Consider the following 27,087-nt stretch of genomic DNA (forward strand, 5'->3'; position numbering starts at 1 on the left):
TGGGTGGGAATGATCCTCACTGTAAAGATTTGTTCCCTCTTTTGAGCTACTGCATCTGTAGATGTAGGTCAAGTTCATCAAATTGTATCAGATGACGCTTCTTTTCTTCTTTCTTCTAGTTGAGTTCTGATCATCCAGTCATTGAAGCCAGGTCAAGTGGGTATTATCTGTTTAAGTGTGGGTGTTCTTATGCATATGCCCTCTCTGCTTATCAGCTGGACACTTCACTTTCCACTCTAGTCCTCTGTGACTATGTCACTGACTCTGGGCCCAGGAGTCTCCCAGGTCTTGTCACACTGCTGGCCAGCTAGGTCTCCACCCGGGTTCACAGGAGTCTATGGAATGTGCTAGGGCTTAGCTCACAGCTTCATTGCTGTTTTTCCCTCACTTCCCCTCATCGGCGGCCAATGTGGTCACCAGTCAGAGTGCATGTCTGCTCCTGTATTCCCATTGAGTCTTAGTCTTGGATCGTTATCCTCATTTCTAAAGAACATTCTGGATGTGTTTCTTCTGTTAAAAAAACACGACAGCCAACTATCCCTCACATAACACTTCCTGCTTCTCTATTGGGTTCCCCATTGCAGTGGCCACACTGCCCGCAGACACCATCCTCACAGTAATGGGGTTTATTAGGAAATTTACCAGGTTGTATACAGGATCAGAAAATGCTCAGGGCACAGATGTTGGAGTCAGCTGCTGATAAATGCCCACAGCACACACCTTTCCACTGTAAGCCTCAGCCTGAAGGCCCTCAGCTCTAGCTCTGTGAGTCAGCAAACCTGGCTCCCCCACTTCAGTGCCGGGAGGCACCCCACTCTACAAGCAAGCCTCCTGCCCACAGTCAGTCAGCTGACTTGCATCCTGCACCTGAGAAGGCTCATTTTAGACCCGTGCTAGAGGCTCAAGTTTTCACAATTACAGTGACCTCTGCTAACATCCACAGCTGCATCTTGTCATCCCATCAGTATTTTCTCCCACCTCGTTTTACCCAGACCAGCAGGATAGAAACGTTGTTTTATGGAAATTACAGACTATAGCTACGAGAGATGTTAGGGGATTCACTGTACTGCATCTTCCAAGATAGAGTTGTTTGTTCTTCTGGCCGTCCACGGTGTCTTCGGCATTCGTCCCAAACACCGCAATTCAGACGGGTCAGTTCTCCTCCCATTCTTATTTATGCTCCTGCTTTCCCAGACACAGGCTGCTTGGGTCATGTACAGGTGCACCTTAGTCCTCAAAATCGCCCGTGTGCTTTTGAGCGCTTCCAGAGGTCCTGTGCAGCATCCCTGTCCAGTGCGAGCGTGTCCTTCCGTTTCCTAACTGCTGCTGCTGCTGTGGCGTTGGTTGTGGATCTCAGGAAAATGCCATCCCTGGACAGGTTTAACCTTGTCTCCATTTACATGATGATGCTTATGGGTCCAGTGACGGGGCCTTTGTGTTCTGTGTGTTGAGGTGTGCTCCATGCTGAAGGCTGTGGTCTTTGACAAGTCCTCGTCAGGTTCAGCAAGCAGGCTGCTGGTACCTGCTGTTGCAGGCTGTTAGTGAGCTGCTTTCTGGCCCTGATGCGGTGCTCTTCAGAGACTCCAGCTCTGAATTCTGTGCTCAGTATACAGTTTGAATAAGTGTGGTAAAGGGACATAACGTGACACATGCCTTTGCCTCTGCCTCTGTTTGAACGATTATCTCTTGATTCTAAAGCTCACATGGAAGAGTAGATGAGCTGTAATAGGCCAGCAGTTCTGAAGAATGAGAAAGCAGTGGAGGCTTGTTCTTGCCAGTGTTAACATCATTTTCATGTGTTCCTTTCCCTGTAACTAGACCCTAATGAACAACTGAGAAGGAGTCCTGGTGGCACAGCAGGTTTAGCACTGGATTGCTAATTGCAAGGTTGTTAGTTCAAGCCCACCAGCTGCTCCTTAGGAGAATGATGAGGCTGTCTGCTCCCATGAAGAGTTACAACCCAGGAAGCCCTGTACAGGTTCGCTGAGTCAAAATCAACTCCATGGCAGAGGGTTTGGTTTTGGTCTTAGATAAATGGACATATGGAAATTTGGAGAATATAGAAATATCCAAACTTGGGACTGTAGGATCACACGATGAAGTGACAAGAGTATTCCATAAATGGTTTTGTTGTTGTTGTTAAGTACCGTGGAATCGGTTCTGACCCACAGTGATCTGAGGCCGTAGATCTTTACGGGAGCACAATGCCTCATCTTTCTCTCGCGGAACAGCTGGTAGTTTCGAACTTCTGATCTTGAGATTGGCAGCCCAACTCATAATCACTACGCTATCAGAGCTCCTTATGAATAGCCATATAGAAAATAATAGTTCAAATTTAATTTCATACCATTTATTATTGTTAAGTGCCATTGAGTCAGTTCTGACTCATAGTGACCCCTGTATGGGGTTTCCCAGGAACAACTGGTGAATTCAAATGCCGACCTTGCTGTTCAGTGCTTATCCTACAGCATCACACCAGGACTCTACACATAAGAATAAATTACCGATGGAATCAAGACCAAAATCTGAAAAGCAAATATTAAGTGTTTCATTTGCAAATATATATCATCTTTACAACCTCAGCAAAAGAAAACCTCTTAAGAGAGGTATGAAGAAAACACCATGCCATATGGAAGTTTGATGTGTTCTATTACATTAAAATGAAAATGAAAAACTTGCGTGTATCATCAAGACACTAGATATGTTATGGGGACAAGTACAGACTAAGGCATGCCGTGTGTGAAGTGGACAAAAGTTGAGTGTGGAGCATTTATAAAGAAGTAAAAAAAAAGACAAGAAGAGCTCAATTGAAAACGGCAGCAGTTCAGTTTTCAAGAACTGGCATCTTGTGCACAAAGAGGTGTGTACACGACGTGCCCCTTGTCACCGAGTAGCGGCATGAACGACTGAGCTGTGTCTGGCGGCTGCTGTAGTCTGATCACACAGGACATCTCAGACAGCAGAGAGAAGGGGACAGCGGCGCCAGAGACTCCAGAAGAGCGTGCAGTGGAGCGTGGCTCTCCGGGTCAGTGTGTCAGGTGACTGGGTGGGACCCGTGGCTACGGAAGTCTCCCTGCCTCTGCTCAGCTTCCTGTGTCTTCTTGTCTTCTCTGTGGAACATTTTCTTCATGCCTCTTCTCTCATCACACTTAGTGCCGTGTGTTTCACGTTGTTCCTGTGGACTTGACTGGACCCTCAGGTGTCCCTTCAGTCAGTTTCCCTCTCTGCAGCTGCTCCCATGTCCCTGCTCCCCCCTTCCTAGGGACTCACCCCCACCACTCCTGGACCTGGAGTGAAAAAGGCAGGATTTGTGGTCAGATAAAAGGGTTTGACTTTGGGACTCGATTTAGAAAGGAGCTCTGGTAGCACATTGGGTTACACATTGGCCTGGGAACTGAAAAGCCTGTGCTGCAGACCCGTCATCCACTCTGCAGGAGAATGACAAGGTGTTCTGAGTCTGTAAGGATTTACAGCCACAGAAACCCTGTGAAAACCCTGTGTGTGTATGTATGTATGTGTGTGTGTGTGTATGTGGGGACGGCGGCAGTTCTCTTCCATCCTGGAGGGTCGCTGTGAGTCACAATCGACTTGGCGGCAGTAGGTTTAGCATTGTTTCTGGGGCTCCTTCTCCATTGGTGTGACACCCATGTATCGACCAGCTCGATGTGGTTTGTGCTGTGCTCTGGATGAGATGGCAAGAGAAAGTGGTGGTCTCTGATGGACACAAGGGCATTAGGGGTCCGCTAGAGCAGTGGTCTCAGGGAGGTGGCTTTCCCTTCACTCTTGGATTCCTGGTGGGTTTCCAACGGTGTGTCCTTCATGTTCTCAAGAGTGACGTGTTCGCTGGTACTTATTGAGGGGTGTAATTCAGATGTTGCTTACTTTTTTCCAGAATTTAAACAAGCAAGCGTATGACTTGGCGAAGGCTTTACTGAAGAGGACTGCGCAAGCTATTGAACCTTACATTACCAATGTGAGTCTGTGCCGCTGCTTGTCAGAAGCAAACTTTTTTTAAAAAAAGTTTTTATTATAAATTGACTGATAGTTTACATGGGAGAACATCGGTTTTACACTCTTCATGTCCTATTTCGTTCATTGCAATGATTACAATCCCCTCCGTGCATCATCATTCAGTAGTATTTGCTTCTAGTTCCTCTGGTTTATTATTTTTTTTGAATGTACACAAAAACACTCAGGGATATATAATCATTTAAATATCCAAAGGGCACATTCTGCAAGCCTGCCTCCTGGCTGCCAGCACATAGCCTTTCTCTTTCCATGAGTCCAGAGTCCTCAGCTGCTTCCTCTCTCCATATCCCCATCTCTGCCTCCATCTCTGGTGTCACTGTTTCAGAAACCAGCTTTTAAAGACAACCAACTAGAGGCAAAATGTCGGCAAGTAGTGTATACTTCAGAAATTTAGTACTGTTGTAATCACTAAGTAATGTGTCTTCTTTTCTCCCTCTTACTTGATTAGTATTTTCTGGTGGTTTAGCTTGTGTTCTGTTGAATTGCTGCTCGGCTTCTTTCAAGTGGTGCTGGGACTCAGCTTGAGCTTTGCTTTTGGTTAGAAGAGTGGCTGTTTGTATCTAATATTAGAAAGTTAAATGTGATCAGATAAAACATATGCCGTGTCTCCGTATTCAGAGTACTTGCTTCCAGCTTTTTGGAAAGGAAATTGAATTGTATAAGAAGATATGAGCTAACATCAAGACCTAGAGATTGACTGCAAGTTTGAATAGTAGTGGAGCCCTGGTGTGGCGCTGTAGGATCAGCACTGGACTGCTCACCACAAGGTGGCAGTTCAAACTCACCAGCCACTCCTCAGAAACCCTCTACAGGGTCACTATGAGTCAGAACCAACTCGACAGGATACTTGACAACAACAACAGGAATAGTGGTTGTGGGGAAAGATGATTTAGCTGTTGACATCTCTGTGGGAGACAGACTGTGTATAAATCTGCCTCTTTTTTATTTGAAAAAGAGAAAAGAATCGCAGTGCAGTGAGCCTCCCTAGATCACCCCAGCCCTGTCTTTGTGACTGGCCATGTGGTGTTTGTTCTTAGAGATGCTCCTGGCCACTGGGTCCACTAGCAGAAGGTTGTTGGCGGCTCTCTCTGGTTTTGCAGTCTGCTGGCTCCAGGGGCCTTGGCCCCGCTGTCCTCCATGAAGGCACCCCCTTCCCCAACATAAATGCCCTGGGAATGGTGCAGCTACTCAGGTTTTCTCACCTCCCAACAAGCAGACTGTATAGATCTGTCTTCTGGAAACAGTGAGCACAGACGTGCACAAAACCAAGCCACACCAAATCACAGGAACATGTTCATCTTCCTATAGCTTGCTGCAAGAGAATCTCTCATGTAGTATTTAAATCTACAAGTTGTATGGAAATGGGACCTTGAAGAGATGTTTTTTTTTTAAAGTAAAATGCTTTTTAAAAATGGTACCTTGGCCAACCCCAGCTCTTAAGTTTCTTCAGTTTGACCTTAAAAAAAAAACCAACAAAGACATGAAGCTCTGGAAAGATGGATTATTAGATTTGTAAGGGAATTGTCTTGGAGGCGAATGTTCCGAAACTGTAACTTCACATTCTGATCCGTTTTAGTCGTAAGTTCCAAGATGGGCAGGGCGCTCCACATACAGCGGCTTCTGCAGCGTTGTGCGTCTCACCACAGCGAGAGTGTGGAGACCCAGGATCAGTGGCCCCTTCCTGTCCCCTCTGTGTCCAGTGTCTCCACAGGCTCACCTCCAGGGCCCACAACAGACACTAGACTTAGACCTCCTGGTGTCCGTTTGTTTATATTGCTAATGCCACGCTGGAGTTTTTGGATGCTTTTTTTTTTTTTTTGGTGGTGTAAAAGTAAGAAAAGAATGCCCTGCCACGTTGATTCTGGGACTGGGAAAAATAGAGATTTGACTGGGATGATTGAAAAGAAATAGGCCCAAGATAGAATGACACTGGTTTTTCGAATTGGAAATTATAATATTCTCTCAACTTTGTGTACGTTTGAAAAGGTTTATAATAGAAGTTTGAAATGGCTCCAGACAAGGATTTTAACAACCCCAGAAAAGGCAACAGCCCTTCGCCGTCAGTTTCACTTCACCTGAATGCCTGGCTGCTGGCTTTGCCTGCTGAAAGGGACCCCTCTGTCCACTGCTTGTTCCGTCTATTATCAGGAGGTGGGGATGCTGGGAGCAGAACTAGGGTGAGGTCAGCATGCACTTCTGAGCTTATTCGGATCCAAACCAGGTGCCCCTTGTTTTCTTACTACTCCCTGCCTCTTTGTCAGTTCTCTGTTTTTGCACTTAAGATGACTCAGTTACATATGAAACTACTTTCTTGTGAGCCCAGTTCTCTCTTTCGGTGTCTAAGGAGTTCAGTGTGAGAAATCATTCTCAGCCTTTTCTCTAGCTCAGAGATGAAATCGCTGTTACTCATTCCCCTTCCTGCTAGGGCATTGGCGAGTGAACCTCAGGGTCAGGTAGATAGGTAGTGATGCTCTCTGCTCTGCTCAAGTCTTTCTCACGTGCACGCAAATAGACACAATTTCTTTTGTAGATGATCCTACACACACAGAAAACGTGTGGAAAATTTCATTATCTTTTAATTCCATTTTTCATGAATGCTTTGAAACACCCTCGTGTATAACCCCACTCCCAAGGAGAAATCACTGGGCTGTTCTAGATTATTTTTTAAATAGATTTTTTGGGGGGGCAGGGGAGATATAAGCCAGGAAACTAAATGATAACTTCTTTGAAAGATAAAACAGGGTCTAAAAAACAAAAGTTCCTCCATGGAACGAATCGTGGTGGTGGTGTTATAACTCGTCATCCTTTTAATCACAGGTCTTAAGGAGATAACACAAAATTACTTGTTTAAAATGAAAAAGTATATTAAATTTTTCTTGAAATGGGTTGAATTCCTGAATCTCTCAGTTTCAGTTTGTGTCTGTAAACTGGGGCTGCTGATGCTTGGGGTGGTGGTGGAGGGCGGGAAGCATCCTGTGAAGCCCACAGGGACAATGAGACCCACAGGGACAATGAGAACTCATTCCTGCTGGTGGCCTCTCATTAGGGAACTGCGTGAGGACTGCCGAGCTCCATGTGGAAAGGAAGCCTCGGGCTCCAGAGGGCATCTTTCAGTTCTCTCCAAGGCAGTGTCCCCCACTGCATTTCTCAGCACTCCCTCGCCCACTGTGTGCAGTTTCTGCTCACACAGGGGAGAAGGTCTTAGGCTTTGACCTTGTGGCGCTCACAGCATTGAAGAAGGTACATTTTGGAGCCGCTTGTATGGCGCTCAACACGGAAACGGCCTTTCGGATGAGGGTCTGGCCACCAGGCAGCCAGGTTTCCGGGACAGGGCTGCGGTTCTTTGTGAAGGAGCAGTAGATGGAGGGCTTTCATTTTGCTATTTTAAAATAGGAGACCGTTTGTACATGGAAACATGCTAAAAGACCACTTTTATTTTCCACTGGAATGCGAGTTGAAGCCAGAAAATGTTTATTCACAACATTGATCCACAGGGAGGGAGGACAAGCACATTGTTCTGTTTCCTGTTTTGGACAAACATTCCTTTTCACTGAAAACCAGTGAGAAAGGAGAAGAGTGCAGGAGGAGGCTTCATTCCCCCTGCTTCTCTCTCCGCTCTCTGTGGACACCATGTCCAGGTGGTCTGTACAGGCCCAGAGACCTCCAAGCTGCCATTTAGAAACGACACCAGACACTGAAAGCCAGCCGCCAAGACCTGGAACCGAGACCTGCTGGTGTCCATAAGCATTCAGTGTAGAGCACTAAGCCTACGTCACTGTCGGCCTGGCTCTGGGCTCACTGTCTCACCGCAACTTGTGTGGTGCCAAGAACCTGCCTCCTCCGGGCAGCCGGGTTGCTGCCGAGGGCATGCAGGATGTGCTCGGGGCACATCGGGAAGATTTCAAACAGAAAGGAACTTTACCAATATGCTGGGCTTCCTAGCAGCTCCGCAGTAGCAGGAGTCGCGTTAGAGCTGACTGTCTTTCCAAAAACCAGGCAACGTACATTTCCCTTGTGTTTGTATGTGTGTGTCTTTAACTGGGTTTTATAGCATACTTTACACACATGGATCAGAATAAAGAGAAGACAAAAGGGATAAGGTAGAAGGGTTTTGTTTGTTTACATATCATCATTGGCCTTGGTTTCTACTGTGAAGGGTAAAGCTCTGGTTTAGGTGCTATGACCTCCACCCATTCAGATGTGAGCAAGCTTGCCCTTATGGAGTTTATCCACTGGGGGTAACACTGCGTACACCACACTGAGTAACTGAAACCTAGGCTAGGATCTGATAAATTCCACACCAAGAGCAAAGTGTATGCAGAATGCTTATTCACGGCTCACTGCAGGTGTGTATCCGCAGGTAATATGGGGTATTGATCCATAGGTAATTCAGGTTGTTAATCCACAGGTAACTCTGGGTGTGTATCCATAGGTAACTTGGGGTGTTTATCCATAGGTAATCTACGGCATTAATCCACAGGTAACTTGGGGTGTTGCTCGATAGGTAATCCAGGGCGTTAATCTACAGGTAACTTGGGGTATTGATTCACTGCTGGGGTGTTAATCCACGGGTAATTTGGGGTGTTGATTCGCAGCTGGGTGTTAATCTACAGGTAAATTGGGGTGTTGATTCACAGCTGGGGCATTAATCCGCAGGTAATTTGGGGTGTTGATTCGCAGCCGGGGCATTAATCCACAGGTAATTTGGGGTGTTGATTTGCAGCCGGGGCGTTAATCCTAGGTAATTTGGGGTGTTGATCCACAGGTAATTCGGGGCGTTTAATCCACAGCTCACTCTGGGTGTGTGCCGGTAGGTTCATGGTATCTCATAGCTCTTTTGCGGTGTATAAGGGGTTTCATCTTTAATGGAACCTAGAACGGATTGCCCACCGACTGTCAGCAAGTGGTCTGAGTGCCAAGGTTGGCCTGGTGTTCATGAATGACGAGCTGGACTAAGTGTCCCTCCTCTGGCTGGTGTTTCAGTGAATGAGAAACTCTTTTTTCTCTCTTGGAAAGTTTTTTAACCAGGTCCTGATGCTCGGGAAGACGTCTATCAGCGACCTGTCAGAGCACGTCTTCGACCTGATTCTGGAGCTTTACAACATCGACAGCCATCTGTTGCTCTCGGTTTTGCCCCAGCTTGAGTTTAAGCTGAAGGTAACTGTCATAAAACTGTTGTAAAACTGTTCCATCTGCCCGGCTACTGAGCTCTTCAGTTCTCGCGGTAGTTTGAACTGAGGGATGCGGAGGTGGCGTCTCAGCATGGCTGTACAGTGCTGGTTCTGACTCGGCGCCCCTGTAACCTTTATGGGAGCACACAGCCTCATCTTTCTCCCGCAGCACTACTTTTGAGTTGGCTCCAGCTCATCACCACCTAGGTCCCACAGTATGCCTCCAGGAAGCGAATGCCTGCAAAAAGGGAATGCCTGCTCTCGGCTGATTGTTTCTGAATTTAGATTTCTTAATTCTGTTGTATTTTGACAACAAACATTGTTTGAAGGGCACATGTTTTCAGAGTTACTTGTCTGTATATATAATATTTTGTTATTATTATGTTTTTGTCCTGAAATTACAGCATTTCAGGTTAGTGCCCACTGCCCACTCTGGGGCTTCTTAGGCAGTAACTCTTCACAGGGGCAGAAAGCCTCCTCTTTTGAATTGCCGACCTTTCGGTGTGGTTAGGTAGTGTTTGCTGCTCGATGCCATGGAGTCAATTGTGACTCTCAGTGCCCCGTGGGGTTGACTAGAGCTCTGGCTCGGTGCATTCTGGCTGTCCTCATTACTGCAGACCTTTCTGTTGGTTGCAGTGCTTAACCGTCGCACCACCAGGGCTCCTGTTCCCGTTAGGCGTACATGAGGCCTTTACACGGTCGTGGGAAAAGTCAGATCTGCCATGCCATTTTCCAACGACTTTTTGAAGCCTCCTCAATTGGTTTTGGGATTCTGAGCATCTCTCTTCTCAGCTTTCATCTTTCTGCTCTTAAGACTCCGTAGAAGTCCTCTTTCTCAAATCTTGACTTATGTTTGCTCTTCTGCCAGTTATTCTGTGCAGGGTGGCTGTGAGTCAGAACCAACTCGATGGCACTTCCCCAGGCATTCCAGAAGTGAGGAGACTAGACTAGTGTTCCCTTGAGGATCGTGCTTGCTTCCAGATGGTTTCCAGATCAATTCTAGAATGCTTAGCCCTTGGCTGTGTATGGAGCGTGCGTTTTTACAGACACCGTCACAGCTCCCTTGGTTTCTGGCTCATTATCAAGGTGAAACTGGAGCCCCTTCCACAGCGGCCTGTGGGCGCTGTTGACGTTATGCCCAGCTGTAGACTGGAGGTTCCTCTGTACATCACAGATGGTTACATAAAGCTGGTCATCATGATACACAAGGGGGGCTCCCTTTACTGTTCAGTTCCATTTTCCCACCAACTTTTTGAAGCCCACCAGCTGCTCCTCAGAAACCCTATTACAGGTTGCTGTGAGTCGGACCTGACTCGACAGCACTTACCAACACTGTGTACCCGGAACAGTTTTGAAATGGTTTCTGTGTTGCATTTCTTTCCCTTAAACTTCTGCTCTGCCCCTTACCAAATCACGCAGAATCAGCAGTCCATGTTGCAGTGTGAGCACCTCACAGCCGCCTGGCCCCTCACCGCCATCCAGGTGGCTCAGCTGCAGTGGGACAGAGCAGATGGGGGCAACAGGCTCAGCTTGCTTCCTCATAAACACCTCAACTATCCCGCAAGTCATTCTCATTTTATTCTGCAGTGTTTTTGGAGTACTCTCAAGCGAGTTTGGATTCACTTGCTTCTTGGTGTGAATGTTTCATGGCTTTCGTCAGATTGGAGATTGGTCACATCTTTCATTGCGTGTTGGTTTATTTGATTTTCTCTAGTAAACATAGTGGGTGAACCCTTGTTCGAGACATTTCCGTATATTCTGTGAATGATGTACGAGGAACCTGGGCGGTGTGAGCAGTGTGTAGTTAGCCATTAACCCACAGGCTAGTGTTTGAAAAGCAGCGTGAGAGAAACGCCTGGCCATCTGCTGCCACCAAGATGACAGCTAAGAGAGCCCACGTGTAGTCCTCCCCCGTAGCACGTGGGGTCGCTGTGAGTCCAGGCCGACTTGACAACAGCAACAACATAAATGTAAAAATGAGATCCTCACCCCTGCTTTCAGCAAACAGACTGTCTTCTACTGGGAGAAAAGGGAAGGAGAAAAACACTTGGTTATGAAAAGAGGCCCATTGGTATGAGGTAGGGTGGGGCTGAGTGAACCAGAGAACACCTGGACCCAGGGGTGGGAGGAAGCACCGAGGCCCGTCAACCCACACCAGGTGGTCCCGATTCTTTGGAAGTGGAGTCTAGGCATCAGTGTTTGATTTTAATCTGCAGAAAGCTTTAGGGGTAATGCAGCTAGGGTTGACAGGAGTTGACCTGGCTGAACAACAGGAGAAACCATGCAGGTGAGTTCGAAAAGTCGGCACTGTGCTTGGGGAACATGCCTTCCGTCCTTCCATCTTTCTCCATGTGATCGCGTGAACTCTGGCAGCTGGCTCACTCATCTAACGATTGTGCTGTATTTTAGAGGTGCCTCATTCATAATCAAGTGGGGTCCTTGTCCAAAGGTGCCCACAGTATAGACCCTACAGGTGAAGGTTAGTCTTCAAATCATCAAGGCTTTTTCCTTTACAAATCTCTGTGTCCAGGGAGGAACTGACTTTTCTGTTTAATTCAGAGTCTCCCTTGGGGAGCGTCCTGTACATACACAGATACGTCATAAAGGATTGTTACTGGGGTTCTGGTAGTACATCCATACCTGGGTTTATTCCCAACAACACGTGTTTAAGTTTGTCTTTGTGATCGCTCGGGGGCTGTAGACAGGTTCTCTCAGGAACACACGTGTCTTAGTCTTCACAGGGATCCTGCACATAACAAGGTCCAGTGGAAACAGTGGCTTCAAAGGGCGTGTGCTGGGTCAGTTCAGTTCAAGGCAGAGAGGTCAGCTCAGAAGGTTGTGGGGACTGTTGTTTGGGGTTCCAGAGGAGTAGGGGGCACTGGGGGATGCTCTCGAAGGACATGAGAGGGTCCCAGGGGCAGATCGTGAAGAAGTTTTAATAAGCACAGTGGACACGGCAGTGGGGAGAGCAGCTGGAGCTGCACCGAGGAATTGGTTCCAGTCACCACCACGCACCTCCTCATTCTTCAGGCTAGCAAGCACTGTCCTGGGAGAATTTCAGTGGAAAGCCTTGCCCCATCCACCCTCCAGACCTGACCTTGCCCTTTCAGACAGGTTTCTGTTCTTCAAATATCAATAATACCGAAAAGGAATGTGACGTGAGTCCTTCGTTTTGACACTCGTGAATCAGGGAGAGCAGCATTCAGGAAAGGCCGCCCGGCAGCACCTTCAGAGGTGGGCTAACCTAGATGGCAGGTGGGCGGGCGTGCCAACGAACGGTAGCTTCATGTTCAGAGGTTTCTGTTTCATAAACGCTTCAGTAGCAGTACTTTCTGACTTATCCATGTATGTTTGTTCTACATAGATCTTGCAAGTCGTGTGACCACACAGAGCTCAGGGTCCATCCCTGGTACAGAAAGCCTTGCAGAGGTTGTGTAAGAGATCTGTGTTGAGTGAGTCTCTGCTGTAGGAGGGGCTGCCAACACACAGTCCCATTTTTGTCCTGTCTGTTCATGCTAGAGGGACCTACTGGTCAGTGCCGTCTGTAGTGAGCAGGTCACGTCAGTGAGCATTTCCGTTTTGTGACGTGTTGACCGGCATCTCTAGGTGTCATTTATCACCCAGGGCTCAGGCGAGGGTTCCTGTATAGTCGGAGGGTAAGGGGGACGGGCCGCTGAGTTCTCCCTCATGCTCTGAACACTGTGACTGTTTTGTTCCAGAGCAATGACAATGAGGAACGTCTGCAAGTTGTGAAACTCCTGGCAAAAATGTTTGGGGCAAAGGACTCGGAACTGGCGTCTCAGAACAAGCCTCTCTGGCAGTGCTACTTGGGCAGGTACTTGGACAGTGCTACTGGGGCAGGTACTGGGGCAGGTACACGCGGTCTACTTTCCCGCTTCCTTCTCCTGCTGACTTCATACTTTCAGAAACTCCAGCCGCTCAGCCTGGAGACCTGGGGTGGTGCTGTATGATCGGCACCTGACTGCTAATCACAAGGTTGGCAGTTCAAACCCACCAGCTGCTTCTTGGTCGCTCTGCTTCAGAGCCAACTCCACGGTACCTAGCAACAACAACACCCAGTCCTGCTGCCTTCTCTGAAGTCGGGATAGCCAAGGCTCTCTTTCTTGCTGAAATTTCTGTGCTGACAATGATGGACCATGCTGAGTTTTCCCTAGGTCTTCTCAACTTATTTCGTCCTCAGGGATTTTCAAAAGAGGGTCCATAAAAAAAAGTACACGGTCTAATACTGTACCCATGAAATTAAAATGTTTTACTGCTAAGCAGTGAGTAATTCCAACTGAACAGCTGTCTTTGTGGGTTACAGCTCCTTTACCAAAAGCTACACTTCATTAGAACTGAAAAGGATAAAGATATCCAGAAAATGAGTAATAAGTGTATGTTCCTAGGGCCCTGGTGTGTTGCTGTAGGATAAGTACTAGACTGCTAACCTCAAGGTCTGTAGTTCAAACCCACCATCTGCTCCTCGGAAACCCTACACACGGGTGGCCACTGTGAGTCAGCGCTGTAAATCCCTGGTCTGTGGAGACCATGGGGTTTGCCCCTGAGTCAGGTCTTGGAAACCCTATATGGAGTCAGTGGAAACTGATGCCACAGCACTTAGCAGTAGCACTGTGTTGCTCCCCGAAGCTCTCTTTGTCATCTCCTGAGCTGCTTCTAGTGAGTGAGCCACAGAACTCCTGAGGTTGTGAGTGTGTGTGCCTCTGGCGGTGTGACAGGGCCTCACTTCACTCAGATTGCTCAAGGGGTCCCTGACCTAAGAAATAGGAAAACCCTACCCACCAATGCCTACTTTGACCTTGAGGATAAAGGAGAACTTTGCCCCCTTCAGTAAACCTTCTAACAAATGATGTTATCAACCATGAAACAATACTAGATAGGATTGAGCTGCCTTTATCCTCTTGGTCTTATGTTGGAGTGTTTGGGTTGGGAGCACGGTCTCGTTGTCTGATGTTAGCTTTCTAACTGCTTAGATGACTGATGTACCTGTAAGCTGTTGCAAATCATTGTTAAGTTCTGAATTCTCAGTGTGATATTCTAGCACTGAGCTGGCTCAGTAAGAATCTATACTGAGGTACATGAGCTAATAGTATCCCATTGTCATTTGATGTGTAGACTTTTCCCTCTTAAATACAATGGGAAATGTATGGACAGTTGATCAAAAAATACTTACAAGTTACAATAAATGATTCAGCTAAATTTAATGTCCATTCTGTTTACCACAAAAACATATTTCAAATATACAGCTAAATCTTTAAATCAGAACTTAGACTAGTCAGACTTTATTCTTATCTTACATGTTGTTTGGGCAAAAAATCGTCATGTACATTCTCGAAGAAGCGACTAGACACCCTACAGAATGGGAGACCTTATTTGGTGGCCATGCATTTGGTAACCTGCTGCCGCGGAGTCAATCCTACTCAGGGCAGCCCCATGTGTCACCACCGAGCACACAGGCTCTGCAGGGTGTTCTAGCTGTCATCTTTATGGCCACAGTCCGCCAGAGCAGCTGGGCAAAGTACCTGCATCATGCAAGCTTTGTGTCTAATGGGGTTGAGTGTCCACAGTCTATAAAGTGCTCCTGCAACCCCACACTAGAAGTCAGACAGCCCAACCCAAGGGTGGACAAAGGACTAGAACAGAGCGTACAGGGGTCACTTGTTGAAATGTAACCGAGACCCGTGGGGTGGCTGTGGGATAGAATGAGTGTTATTTATGTGAGAAGTATCAGGAGGGAGCGCAGGAGATGAGCGGCACAGTGGGCCCACCTTAGCAATGGCTGTAAGAAGGACGCAGGTCCAGGTAGGGCTTCCTTCTGTTGTGTGTGGGGTCGTTGAGTCAGAGCCGCTTTGGTGGCTGGTGGAAACGTTAAAGTGGTACAGCTGCTGCGCACAAGTTTGGCAGTTCCTCAAAAAGTTAGACGTGAAATTCCTGTGTGAGCCGGCAATGTTAGTACTGGGTACCTAGCCAGAAAAGTGGGAAGCAGGGATTAAAACACGTAACGTGTCTACCAGCGTCTGTAGCAGATTATTCACAGTAGCCAACATGTGGAAAAAATCCAAATATTTAAACAGCAGCTGCACGCACAAACAAAATGTAGCACATACATACAATGGAATGTTACTTCTCTTCACAAAAGATGGAAGTGTTCCTTAAGCATGGCCTGACGAATGAGGCCAGGAAACGGTTAACACTGAGTGAGATTAATCAGATACAAAAGAAGGAATAAAATACCGCATGGCCCATTTACATGACACTTGGAATACCAGTGTGGAGAGACCAGTGTAGGTGAATGTTGGCCAGGGGCCGTAGGGGAGGGACTTCCTGCTCTGGGTGCAGAGGTTCTCTGGGGAGTGGGGGGAGGAAACATTTTTGTTGTGTATGTTGTTGTAGCTGAGTTGCCATCAAGTCAGTTCCCAGTCTCAGCAACCCTGAAGAGGGTTTCTGAGGATCAGCTGGTGGGCTTGAACTGCTGACCTTGTGGTTAGCATTCCAGTGTTTATCCTACAGCACCCACACCACGTTAAAAAAGACAAAACAAATTATAATCTGTAGGTCACCTTTCTGTTCCTACTTTGCCATGTTTCCTTTTATTTCATGGCATAAAACTCACATGCCATTAAATAAGTTAAGGAGCTCCCACGTATTTTAAAGATGTATTCTTTAGTGGTTTATTTATGTATAAGGTGTTTTTATGGTGCATGTTCAGTTGAGAAATAATCAAATGTGCGCAAATTGAATACCTGAACCCAAAGAGCTGAGAAAAGCAGAGGACCACGGGAAAGGTCTCTTTGCTTTTGTAGGGGGTGTATATTATATTATATAATGTATATATATATTTTTAATCCTAACAAAATGTTTGAGTAATTTGGTGTTGATTATGAAGATTCTCTTTGCTCCTTTATCATGCAAAATTCTGTTTCTTTCAAGGTTAGATGATTTAAGATTGGAGCACCTTTGGAGTTCACAAACTTACACCTAATGAACATATTGAAAATGCTGTCTTTAATGCTGTTGTTAATAATCAAATGATTTTAAAAGAAAATGACAACATTCTGCAGCCCACAAGTGAACTTATGTATTAGGAGTTTTATTTTTTGTTTATATTTTTGAGAAATGTTAGATTGTTGTAGACAGTGCACACAGTAGTAGCTGCTCGGGGCTGTTGAGGTGGTTCGAATTCAGCACTTTCTACGTGTGCACTTCAGGGGCATTGACGGTGTCCTCTGAGTTGTGCTCATCTCCTTTTTTGGGGTGTCCCTCCCCCAGTAACACAGACTCACTGCCACCCCCCAGGCTACCTGTGGAATCAGTAAGGTTTGTTGTTAAGTGCTGTCCAGTCGGTTCCAATTCACAGCGACTCTGTATAGGGTTTCTGAGGAGCGACTGGTGAGCTGATTTGCTGACCTTCCGGTTCAAACCCACTTTGCAGTGCAACACATTAACCTGCAAGTGCCACATCAGGACTCCTGGTCAATTTAATCCCGTTATAGATAGTTCTTTAAATGAGTAGAATGCTCAAGGCAGACATTCTTGACTAACCTAGCTAAGCTGTTCTTTTGTTTGAAGAAGGTGTTGTGGGATATTTTGTTAGAAAACATCTTAGGCAGGGCAGTGGGTTCAGAGGTTCATCCCTCTCCAAGGCTCCAGCAAGTTTGGAGTTCACTAGGCTTTGAACATCTGTGGTGGCGAGATAGCTGGCCCTCGTGTGCTCCCTAAAAGAACATCCCAGTGCCTTCTGTAAAGGATGCTTGCTGAAAAATCATTACCAATAGAGGCAGCTCTCAGATACACTGTGGACTCCGTTCCAGAACACCACAGTAAAGTGAATGTCACGATGAAGCGAGCTGTGGGACTTTAGGCTTCTAAGTGCCTTTAAATGTGAACCAGAGTCTGTGAAATCATCTGAGAGTGCCACAGTGGGACACACAGACACGATGCTGCCTCGCTCGACACAGGCTCACCACACCTTCCAGGTGTGAAAAGGGTGGGATTGGCAAAGTGCAGCCAAGGGCAGTGTGCCGAGTGAGGCATCCAGATGGAGAGGAACCTGGGAATGGGCATCAGGGGATCTGATCACAGAACCCAGACTGCACAGGACACCACACACACCCAGCTGATGTGACTCTGGCAGATAGTAGATTCCACAGCGAAAGAAACAGGAACCTGAAACAGCGACATTCAGAATGTAACCAGCTCAAAGAATGGGGTCGGTGTGTTTAAGTTGTACAGACTATTGAATTGGTGTGTGTTTTACTCTTTTCTCAGCAACAAAATCACATTAGAGAGAGAAAAGATGGATTTTGAGGTTGGATATTTGATGCTGAGCAGGAGATTTTTCATTTTGAAGTGGGATCATGGGTTTTGTTTTTTCTTTTTTTTAAGAGTTTGAATTTCTTGTTGTTGTGACGTGCCATCGAGTCGGTTCTGACCCATAGCGACCGAGGTTTCCAAGGAGCAGCTGGTGAGCTTGAAATGCTGACCTTGCAGTTCAAACGGCTTTGCAGTCTGGTGCATTAACCCACAGCGCCACACAAGGACTCCTTGAATTTCTTAGGGATCCCTAAATATTTACTAAGGAAAAAATAAAAAATCGGCTTTGCTATGAGTGAGAATGCAATCACTGTACTGGCTAAGTGGGGCCAGGAGAGAATTCTGTTCTGGGTGTGATGGTGAGTGGAGTCAGCTAATATGAAACTTGAGTGTGGAGTGCAATGTGAATGCCTTACACTTGAAGAAGAATCGTTAGAGGAAAAACATTTTTGTCAAACATAGCACGAGATGTATTATCTTTGTAAACCGCATACAGGTACCCCCTTCCTTTTACTTTATGTCATCTCGCTTGTGAAAGACCCGGTACATTATAGTACCTGTTTTATTGCTAACTGAAATAAATCCAGAAAGGATTTCCACTTTACAAAAAAAAGAAGAAAAGCAGAATTTGCGTTTGGCCTTGTTCTGCAGCAGCCGTCACCCCAACAGCCTGAGCGGCGTCACCAACTCCACCCCCCTGCCCCCCCGAACCACACTCAGCACCCCAGCCTCAATCCCCTGTAGCTTGGACCTGTGTCCAGGGAGTTTTAGATGGTGTGTGTGATTTGGCAGGTTAATTTTGGGTCATGGGGATGCACAAAATAATACCCATGCAAATGTAATAGGAATACATTTTTACATCATATCTGTTTATGAAAGTTGCGTAGTAACACTCTATTTTTGGATAGTGGGTGAAACACATATACCTGTACTTACATATACTGTGGATTTCCAAAAGTTAGTGGGGAAGTTTCATTCTCTTTTAATTCCATTTTTACATGATGTTCTTGAAGCCTTCTTATATTTGACAAATGAATTGCCATCTAATTGACTCCCAACTCATGGTGCCCCCAGTGTCATTAGAACTGTGCCCACAGGGTTCTCATCAGTGGGTGATTTTTCTTAAGTAGATCCCACTCATGGTGTCCCGTGTGTGTCAGAGTAGAACTGTGCCCACAGGGTTCTCAGTGGATGGTTTTTCATAAGTAGATTCCACTCATGGTGCCCCCGTGTGTGTCAGAGTAGAACTGTGCCCACAGGGTTCTCAGTAGATGATTTTTCATAAGTAGATTCCACTCATGGTGCCCCGTGTGTGTCAGAGTAGAACTATGCCCACAGGGTTCTCAGTGGATAATTTTTCATAAGTAGATCGCACTCATGGTGCCCCGTGTGTGTATCAGAGTAGAACTGTGCTCACAGGGTTCTCAGTGGATGATTTTCCATAAGTCGATTGTCAGGTCTTCCTAGGAAGCACTTCTGGGTGGACTTGAGCCTCCAACCCTGTAGTTAGCAGTGAGTATGTTAGTTTTAACCCAGGACTGTATATATGAGGAAGCATATATGGAGAAAAAGAGAATGGAATTTTCCCAGGAAGTCTTTGCAGCTTCATCGTATTTGTCCTGCTGATACTTTTGAACTAAATGTCTGCTACTTAAACTTTGTCTTTTAAAGTCTTATTTCAAATGAGCTAGCTACTAGAAGTAGCCCATGTTCACTATGGAGACTGCAGAGCATCCTATTGATAGGAAAGCAGACTTCATTAAAATTGGCTCCACTTTGTAAATTAGTTTTATTTAGAGAACTAAGAATAAACAGTGCAGGATAAAACACACGTTTCTGTTTTGTTAACACCATGTGTTGTCTTACCAGGTTTAATGATATCCATGTTCCAATTCGCCTGGAATGTGTGAAGTTTGCCAGCCATTGCCTCATGAACCATCCAGATTTGGCAAAGGACTTAACAGGTACTATGTAGAGGTGTGTGTGTGTTTGTGTGTTTGTGTGTGTGTGTACACAGCAAACATTCCTAGGTGCTTCTTGGTGAAGAAAATGGGTCTTAGAGGAAAAGATACAGCATTTTGTTATTGTGACCAGTGAGGTGTCCTTATTGTGGTTCCTCATCGTTGAAATGATTTTCTGAAGCCGGAACAGGTTGCTGCATGCATCTTGGGCTCGGAGCACCCAAGAAAGCTGGTGTCTCTGACATCAGGCTGGGCTTCTGATGGGGTAGGTAAAATACCTCAGTGCTGGGCCGACTGTTGAGTTGCATCCTTCCCTATTGTGGTTGTTCAGTTCAGAGCCAGACAGAAACACACTTACCTGTTCAGTAGACGTGCTGCGCTAGACACCTGAGAAGCAGAAGGCTGTGTGCTTGTGGAGCACCGGGAACATCTGACTGTTGCTGTTGAGCTGCAGTGTAAGACTTAGCCAGTGCTGCCTGTGATGGCGGCCCCCTTACCGCCCACCTACTGTCCTCCACAGGGGCTCGCCATTCCCCTGCTGTCTTCAGCTTGTCACAATTGTTCTAGTGACTCCAACTGCTTTTCCTAGAACATATTTTTTAGTGGTATCAAAATGAAGGGTTTGAGTAACTCAGTTCATTAGAATGCCTGTTGTAGTTATTTCACATCCTTCATTGATTTTATGTCTTCTGCCTTTCTTTCAGATTCTCGATTTTCCCATTGAGTTTCTCATTTTTGTGTGATAGTTTTCATTAACTTGTCTAAAACCAGACTTCATTAGGGGCTTTCTTCAAGCAAGCAGCAGTGTGCAAAAGCAGCTCCTTTCTACTCGGCTCAGTAGAGCCCCTCTCCTCTGCCCTTGCTGTTGTGTTTGGCTCTGTGGACTCGCAGAGTGTGGTTCTGTGCTGGGGCCTCCTCCCAGTGCAGTCCTTTCCTCAGAGCCCCACCCTGGCTTCCTGTTTCCTCATTCCCGGTGGTCACAGGGGCCAGCCGTCTCTCGTCCCCCACTTACTCATGCAGACCAGGGCACTTTTCTTCCTGTGGAGATCATTCTACGACTTCCCTTTTCTAGGACTTCTGTCTATCCTAGATAGCGAGTCCTGCTGTGGTCCTATAGTATAAGCACTGGACTGTTAACCAGAAGTTTGGCAGTTCAAACCCACCAGCCTCAGGAACCCTTCATAGGGTGGTTGTGAGTTGGAACCTAGTCGACAACACTTAGCAACAGCATCATAAATTGATTTTTTTAGTTTGGATGAGGTGGACTACTACGTCTATGAATTTCATTTTAGGATTTTTAGGATAAGCACTAGGCTGAGAACCACAAGTTTGGTATGGTAGTTTAAGCCCAAGACGCTCTGCGGGAGAAAGATGAGGCTTTCTGTTGCCGCAGAGACTGACAACCGTGGCAAACCAATGCAGGCAAAGCCCAGTCCAGGTGGAGCCAGGTTAGCAGCACCCAACAACCACAACCCCAAACGAAGCCCGTGGCCACTGGGTTGGTGCTGACTCTTCGTGGCCTTCTGGGAAATCTGCTGAACTTTCCACTGTTGTTGTTTGATCACGCTTTCTCTTCCGAGCTCTTGTGCAGTCTTTGGAAACGTTGCCATCGTTCCAGTTTGCACGCTAATCACAGGCACTCATGCCTTTCAGAGTACCTGAAGGTGCGGTCCCATGACCCCGAGGAAGCCATTCGACATGACGTCATTGTGTCCATAGTCACTGCTGCCAAGAAGGATATTCTCCTGGTCAACGACCACTTACTCAACTTTGTGAGAGAGAGGACGCTAGACAAACGGGTGAGTAAACATGATATGTAGTCACCAGGAGGGGCTTGTCCTTAATATTGAAATATTTTCATAGTACTTAAAAGAACTGAGGCTGAAATGCACATAGCTTGTTTTTCAGGTGGAGGTATTTTAACATTTAGATTTGTATTTTTGAGATGGTTTTACTTTTTGTTTGATTACATTTGATTAGTTTTTCTGGATTAATCTGACTTTTCTCCTATAAATTGGGGTGGCTCTTCAAGGCAGGGTAGTGAGGTCAGATGTTCAGCCTTTACTGCCCCCCTCCGCAAGCCTTCTCTTGTCAACTGGATTCAGCAGTCCATGGTGATGGCTACACAGAACCCAGATACACTTCTCACAGTGATGGTTACAATTCAGAGTTGGCACCCTTCGTTCTTGTCGTCAGGACTGCCCCTCCTCAGCCATGAGCACAGCCAGAGCCCTCTCGGCCCAGACAACATTGTTGTTGCTCAGTGCCGGCAAGTCGGTTTTGACTCACAGTGACTCAGTATAGGGTTTTCCAGGAGCGGCTGGTGAGTTTGAACTACCCATCTGCAGTCCTGCGCTCATCTGACAGAAAGGTCTTTTAGGGCTGCTAGTAACTGCCCACAATGCACAGCATTCCACCCTCAGCCTCAGCCTGGAGGCACTCAGCTCTGGTTCCTAGGTCGGTAACCCTAGCTCCCCCGAAGACACCCATACTGCAAGCCAGCCTCCTGCCAGAGTGCCCCAGCTGTCCCCGTTCCAGGGCTGGGAGGCCCACGGCTCTGACTCGTGCTCTGGCTCTTGGTTCTGCTGCTGCTGCTCATCTGCCCCACTTCTAGTGTCAGAACTTTCTGTCCCTGGATCTCGGGGTACAAAGGACACGTTTCCCTGTTGGCTCTTCTTTTTTTTGGGCTCTTCTTTGATGACAGTGAAAGGCCCCTCTTGTTCTCAGATGGCTCATTTTAGACCACAAGTGTTTACACTCACACTCCTGTTCACAACCACCCACAGGTGAATCATAGCGCCTGTCCCCTTCTCTACCCCCTGACCTAACAGGAAAAGTCGTTGGGTTGGAGCTCACAAGTACTTGACATCGCAGCCAGTTTCAGTGCCGCACGGCACTCCCTGTGCTGGTGGCTGTGTGTGGCTCTGAGTCGGCAGTCCTCCGCCTGGTTGTATAGGAATCTCACAGATGGGAAGCTGAAAGGTGTCTTAGTGAAGCCATCCCACAGAGAAGCATATTTGGGGCCTGTCTTCTGGGACCCAATCCCCCCTCCTGGAGTGAGTGACGCCAGCCCTGCCCTTCTCCCCTGCCAGCTTCTAGGTGGAGGACTGGGTCTCATCTGGGTCTCCCACTCTGCCTAGAGTACAGGGGACTCAGTGAGTGTTAGGTGTGTGACCACGTCGGAGGGAAATAGTGAGGACAGCGAGATTCCTCCTGGGAGCTGAGGAGTTGTGACTGGCTGAATACTTGAACCTTTTGAACAGGATCCTTGATTGATGGTGCCCCCTTGTCTCCTAACCCCACTGTGTTGCTGCTGGTCAGGATGGGCCCACGAAAACCACAGACCTTGTTTTGACAGATACTTTCATAATCGAGGAACCCGGGTGACTACTCAGAGGGTTAAATGCCAGACTGCGAACCCAAAGGTCTGCAGCTCAAACTCGCCAGCTGCTCTGGGAGAAAGATGAGACTGTCTGCTCCTGTAAAAGACCCATAGCCTCAGGGAACTATGTGGAGCAGTTACTCTAAGACGAACCAACTTGATGCAGTGGGGTTTGGGCTGGAGACTTAGAATTGTCTTTATCGAGGATTCCATCAGTGTGTGAAGCCAAATGGGGACAGGCTTGGTGTAAGGCGAGACCATCTAAGAACCCACGTTGTCTTCTTCCTGGTTGGGTTCTTGGATATTGTGGGGATCATAATTCCCACATTTTGGATCATCGTGTGCTTGTTGTGGGTTGATTTGCTCATTCATGTCAAACTTGAGTTCCCACAACACTCGTCTGTGTTCTCCTTCCTTGTGGTATTAGAAGATGGTTTACCTCTTCATTCTCTTATTTCATGCAGCAGCTTGGGAAATCAGACTTAGAGATAGTATAGGGTTAGAGATAAAGCATCCATGTTGTTGTTGTTGAGTACCGTGGAGTCGGTAGACAAGCTGAATTCTTATTGCATGAGTAAGACTGTTAGAAGTCTTGTTTGTTACTGCGCATGGGTTAGATAAGGGCTTTGTGATCTGCTGCAAGCCACTGATACACACAACTAAGGAATGAGCCCGCCAAAGTTTTGGATGCTGCACACTTCTGCTGATTAAGGTGTTGTGTTTTGGTAAACCTGTTCCAGGCACTGAAGCAAATGTGGACCTATTGGGGGAACCCTCCACTGCCTAGGGGACTCTGTTCTCTTACTGTGGAGCTGAGCGGGCTTCCCTGCTAGCTGCAGTGCTCTCTGGTGTGTTTTCCTTTGGTGTTGGAAAAGCCGGGGTTGCATATCTTTTAATACACAGGAAGCGATCCTCTTACCGGGTATCGTCCAGGCAGACCCTGTGGGGTTGTGGTGGCTTTGGTGGCAGACCTTTGAAGTGAAGCATGCGGAGCCATAAAGTGAAAAAACGGACTGTGTGCGTTCTGTGCACAAAAAGTGGTATTGGTGCCATGTTGTATTGCACGGGAGAAGGGAGGATTGTGCTCCTGTGAAGAGACTTGAAGAAAATACGTAAAGCAAAGGGAAATGTAAAAAGACAACTAGAACACTGGCCGCCTTTGGTGATGGAGGCCTTTCTGAGTGATAAGAAAACCTGTTTTTGTCTCCTTTTAGTGGCGAGTGCGCAAAGAGGCCATGATGGGGCTTGCCCAGATTTACAAGAAGTACGCCTTGCAGTCAGCCGCTGGGAAAGACGCGGCCAAACAGATCGCGTGGGTCAAGGACAAGTTACTGCATATTTATTATCAAAATAGTATTGATGATCGGTAAGTTCAGGCCGTGTTGGCTACAACGATGTGGTGATCTTGGGTGTTGGATAGCTGCTATTGAGCTGTACTCTGAAGCCTCTAACCTTTAGATCCCGCCTCAGTTTTCACTCTTAGTAGAGGGAGTGCGTGTCCAGTTAGTTCACTTGCCACCAAAGCCAATTTAAAGAAGCAGTTGCCTGTGACTCTATTCCTACTACAGGACACTCTAGGGCCACAGTGTTTGCAGTGCATCTGCCTTTCCTGGCTTGAATAGAGTGTTAATCTGAATGTTCTAGTTTATAATTTTATTTTGTTTCCTGGTTACTTTCCTCACTTGCTCATTTGGCATTCAAATAAAAATAAATCCTTTAACTTATAGCCAGTTATTTTAAGCACAAACAATTCTTGTGAAAGTCTGAAGAGAAAACAGTTACAAGTTTATGTAAAAATATGCTCTCTGAATGCAATATTAATGTTTTCTCATTTGAGGCCGAGGTACCGCTTGGATAGATCCTCACTCTGTAGTATTCACAAAACTGTGTGCATCTCCATACACTCATGTGTTGTACACAGAGCTGTGTGCATCTCCGTACAGTATTCTGTAGTAGGAATTGATGGTTCTACCATTTTGGGACTGGGACATTAGTGCACAGAGACTTGCAGCACAATTTGCTGTCATGGATTGGAACTGGGCCCTGGGAAGGAGGAAGGCCTGGGAAGGCCCGAAGCCATGCAGAGAGGTAGTTGTTATCTGAGTGGGAGAGGGAGCCATTTATTTCCAGGATTGCAGACCAAGTCTGGTCCTGGTTCCTCTGAACAGAAAGGAGATTTTCATTAGGAAACCACATCGAGACTCAGAAAAGCTATATGTGAAGGCTTCAAAAAGTTCATGGGGGAAATTCTGTTTACCCAATCATTGCATTTTTCCCACCAACTTTTTGAAGCTCCCTCGTCTGTGTGTGCTTTACAAACAAACTCAGTGCAGTGACCTTTGTGTGTTGTGTTGCAGGCTGCTAGTGGAACGCATCTTTGCTCAGTACATGGTTCCTCACAATCTGGAGACCACGGAGCGGATGAAGTGCCTGTATTACCTCTATGCCACGCTGGATTTAAATGCTGTGAAGTACGTTTCCAATATCGAATCTGTGCTCGAAAGCTTTTGCAGTGTGTTCAGTGATGTGAATAAGAAGCTACTCTTGTTTTGGTTGTGCAGCAGTAACCCCCGCGGGGCAGAGCATTTTCTAGGCTGTGCTCTTTATGGGGCAGATTGCCGGGCCTTGCTTCCTCTGTGGAGCCGCTGGCGGGGTTTCTCAGCTGCCGACCTTTTGGTGAGCAGCCAGGCATTTACCATAGTGCTTCCAAGGCTCCTCTTTTAAAGGTTCCACAACCATCACATGCTGCCCTTTGTTCCGGCTCCCAGAGACCCACTCTGGGGCCACGATGAGTCTGAACGGTCTCCATGGCAGTGGGCTTGCTGTTACCCACATGAGCTCAATAGTGGTTTGTGTAGTGATTAAAAATACACAGAGCTGGCCAACATGTAATCTCAGGGTCTGATATTTTCTGTCTTTTTGTTGTTGTTGTTGATTTTTGTATTGTTGGTTCTCAAGAGATGTTTTCAGTGTATTTGTTGTTTGTCTTTTGATTTTCTTATGGTGTTAGAATGATGTCCTGGTGTGGCACTGTAGGATAAGCACCGAACTGCTAACCACAAGGTCAGCGGTTCAAACTCCCTGGTCACTTCTCAGAAACTGTCTATGCAGGGTCACTATGAATTAGAACCAACGTAACAACAACGGTGTTAGAAAGATCCATATTGTGAAAATGCTGCCCCCAGATGTTCTCTGTTACTTCCCCTGGAAGTGACTTGAATTATGGTCTAGATCGCCAGGGTACAAGTGTTTGTGCTGCATGCCCAACACACAACACTGTGCACAAAGGTTGGCACACATCTGTGCTCTGGGCCCTGCATGCTTCATTGAGAAAATACTCAGGTGTGTGAGGTAGGGAATGGTCATCTTGGACACGGTAGGGACACTGTTGACCTAATGGAGCCTTGTCGATGGTTAGGAAGTTGGGGCTGAGACATTATTTTGCTCTGGGTTTCAGGAAATGGGAACCCTCAGTGTGTGGCCGACGTAGTTTATAGCTTTGAAGACAGATTGGAAGTCTAAGGAGTGTACATCATTTTTGCTTCTCCTGCCGCTTCCTGGGCCTTGGACTGTTTTTCACCCGGAGAGAATTCTGGGTGCTGTTTCCCTCATCTAGAAACTTCAGGGAAGGGTTCTAGGTGGCATCGCAGTGCACGTTTCCTGTCACCTGCTCTGTCCTGCAGCAGCAGGACACAGCTGTAACAGACAGCCTTACCTACAGTGCTGAGAACACTTTTTACCTGGCCCCTTCCAGAAAACACCTGCGGGGGCCTGGTGTAAGTGGTCTTGTCTCATTTCTCCATACAATGAGCTGAACTCCGCAGAACCAGCAAGGGTTCCAAAGCTCATGCTTTCCCCACTGCAGTGGTTAAAGCAGCTGTGGTGGCACTGTGGGTTAAGCATCGGACTGCTAACCGCCAGATGAGCAATTCAAATCCACTTCACAGGAGAAAGCTGCATCTCTCTGCTCCTGTGAAGATGATAGCCTTGGAAGGCTCGGGGGCAGTTGCATTCTGTCCTGTCAGTTTGCTGCCAGTGGGATCAGTCTCGGTGGCAGGAGCGGTGAGAAGAATATGAACCCAAGGTTGTCCCGTTGATTCCAACTCGGAGTGCGCCTCTGGGACAGAGTGAGACTGCCCACAGGGTTTCCAAAGCCCCGCGGTGCTCATGGCTCCGAACAGCCTGTCTTTTCAGACAGCAGCTCAGCGCTTAA

At 46.9% G+C, this 27,087-nt stretch overlaps 1 protein-coding gene across 2 annotated transcripts in view; it reads left to right on the forward strand.

Annotated features, from left to right (window-relative positions):
- PDS5B (PDS5, regulator of cohesion maintenance, homolog B (S. cerevisiae)) overlaps positions 1 to 27,087 on the forward strand; it is a 114,118-nt gene that overhangs the window by 18,703 nt on the left and 68,328 nt on the right. For both annotated transcript variants that reach the window (XM_006874363.1, XM_006874362.1), the window contains exons 6-12: positions 3,893 to 3,973; positions 9,046 to 9,186; positions 12,920 to 13,035; positions 19,401 to 19,495; positions 21,146 to 21,291; positions 24,089 to 24,240; positions 25,232 to 25,345. In XM_006874363.1, the coding sequence (XP_006874425.1) occupies positions 3,893 to 3,973; positions 9,046 to 9,186; positions 12,920 to 13,035; positions 19,401 to 19,495; positions 21,146 to 21,291; positions 24,089 to 24,240; positions 25,232 to 25,345 (845 nt within the window). The remainder of the gene's footprint in view (positions 1 to 3,892; positions 3,974 to 9,045; positions 9,187 to 12,919; positions 13,036 to 19,400; positions 19,496 to 21,145; positions 21,292 to 24,088; positions 24,241 to 25,231; positions 25,346 to 27,087) is intronic.

Source organism: Chrysochloris asiatica, unplaced genomic scaffold (genome assembly GCF_000296735.1).
Source record: "Chrysochloris asiatica unplaced genomic scaffold, ChrAsi1.0 scaffold00272, whole genome shotgun sequence".
In the NCBI taxonomy this organism is placed as follows: domain Eukaryota; kingdom Metazoa; phylum Chordata; class Mammalia; order Afrosoricida; family Chrysochloridae; genus Chrysochloris; species Chrysochloris asiatica.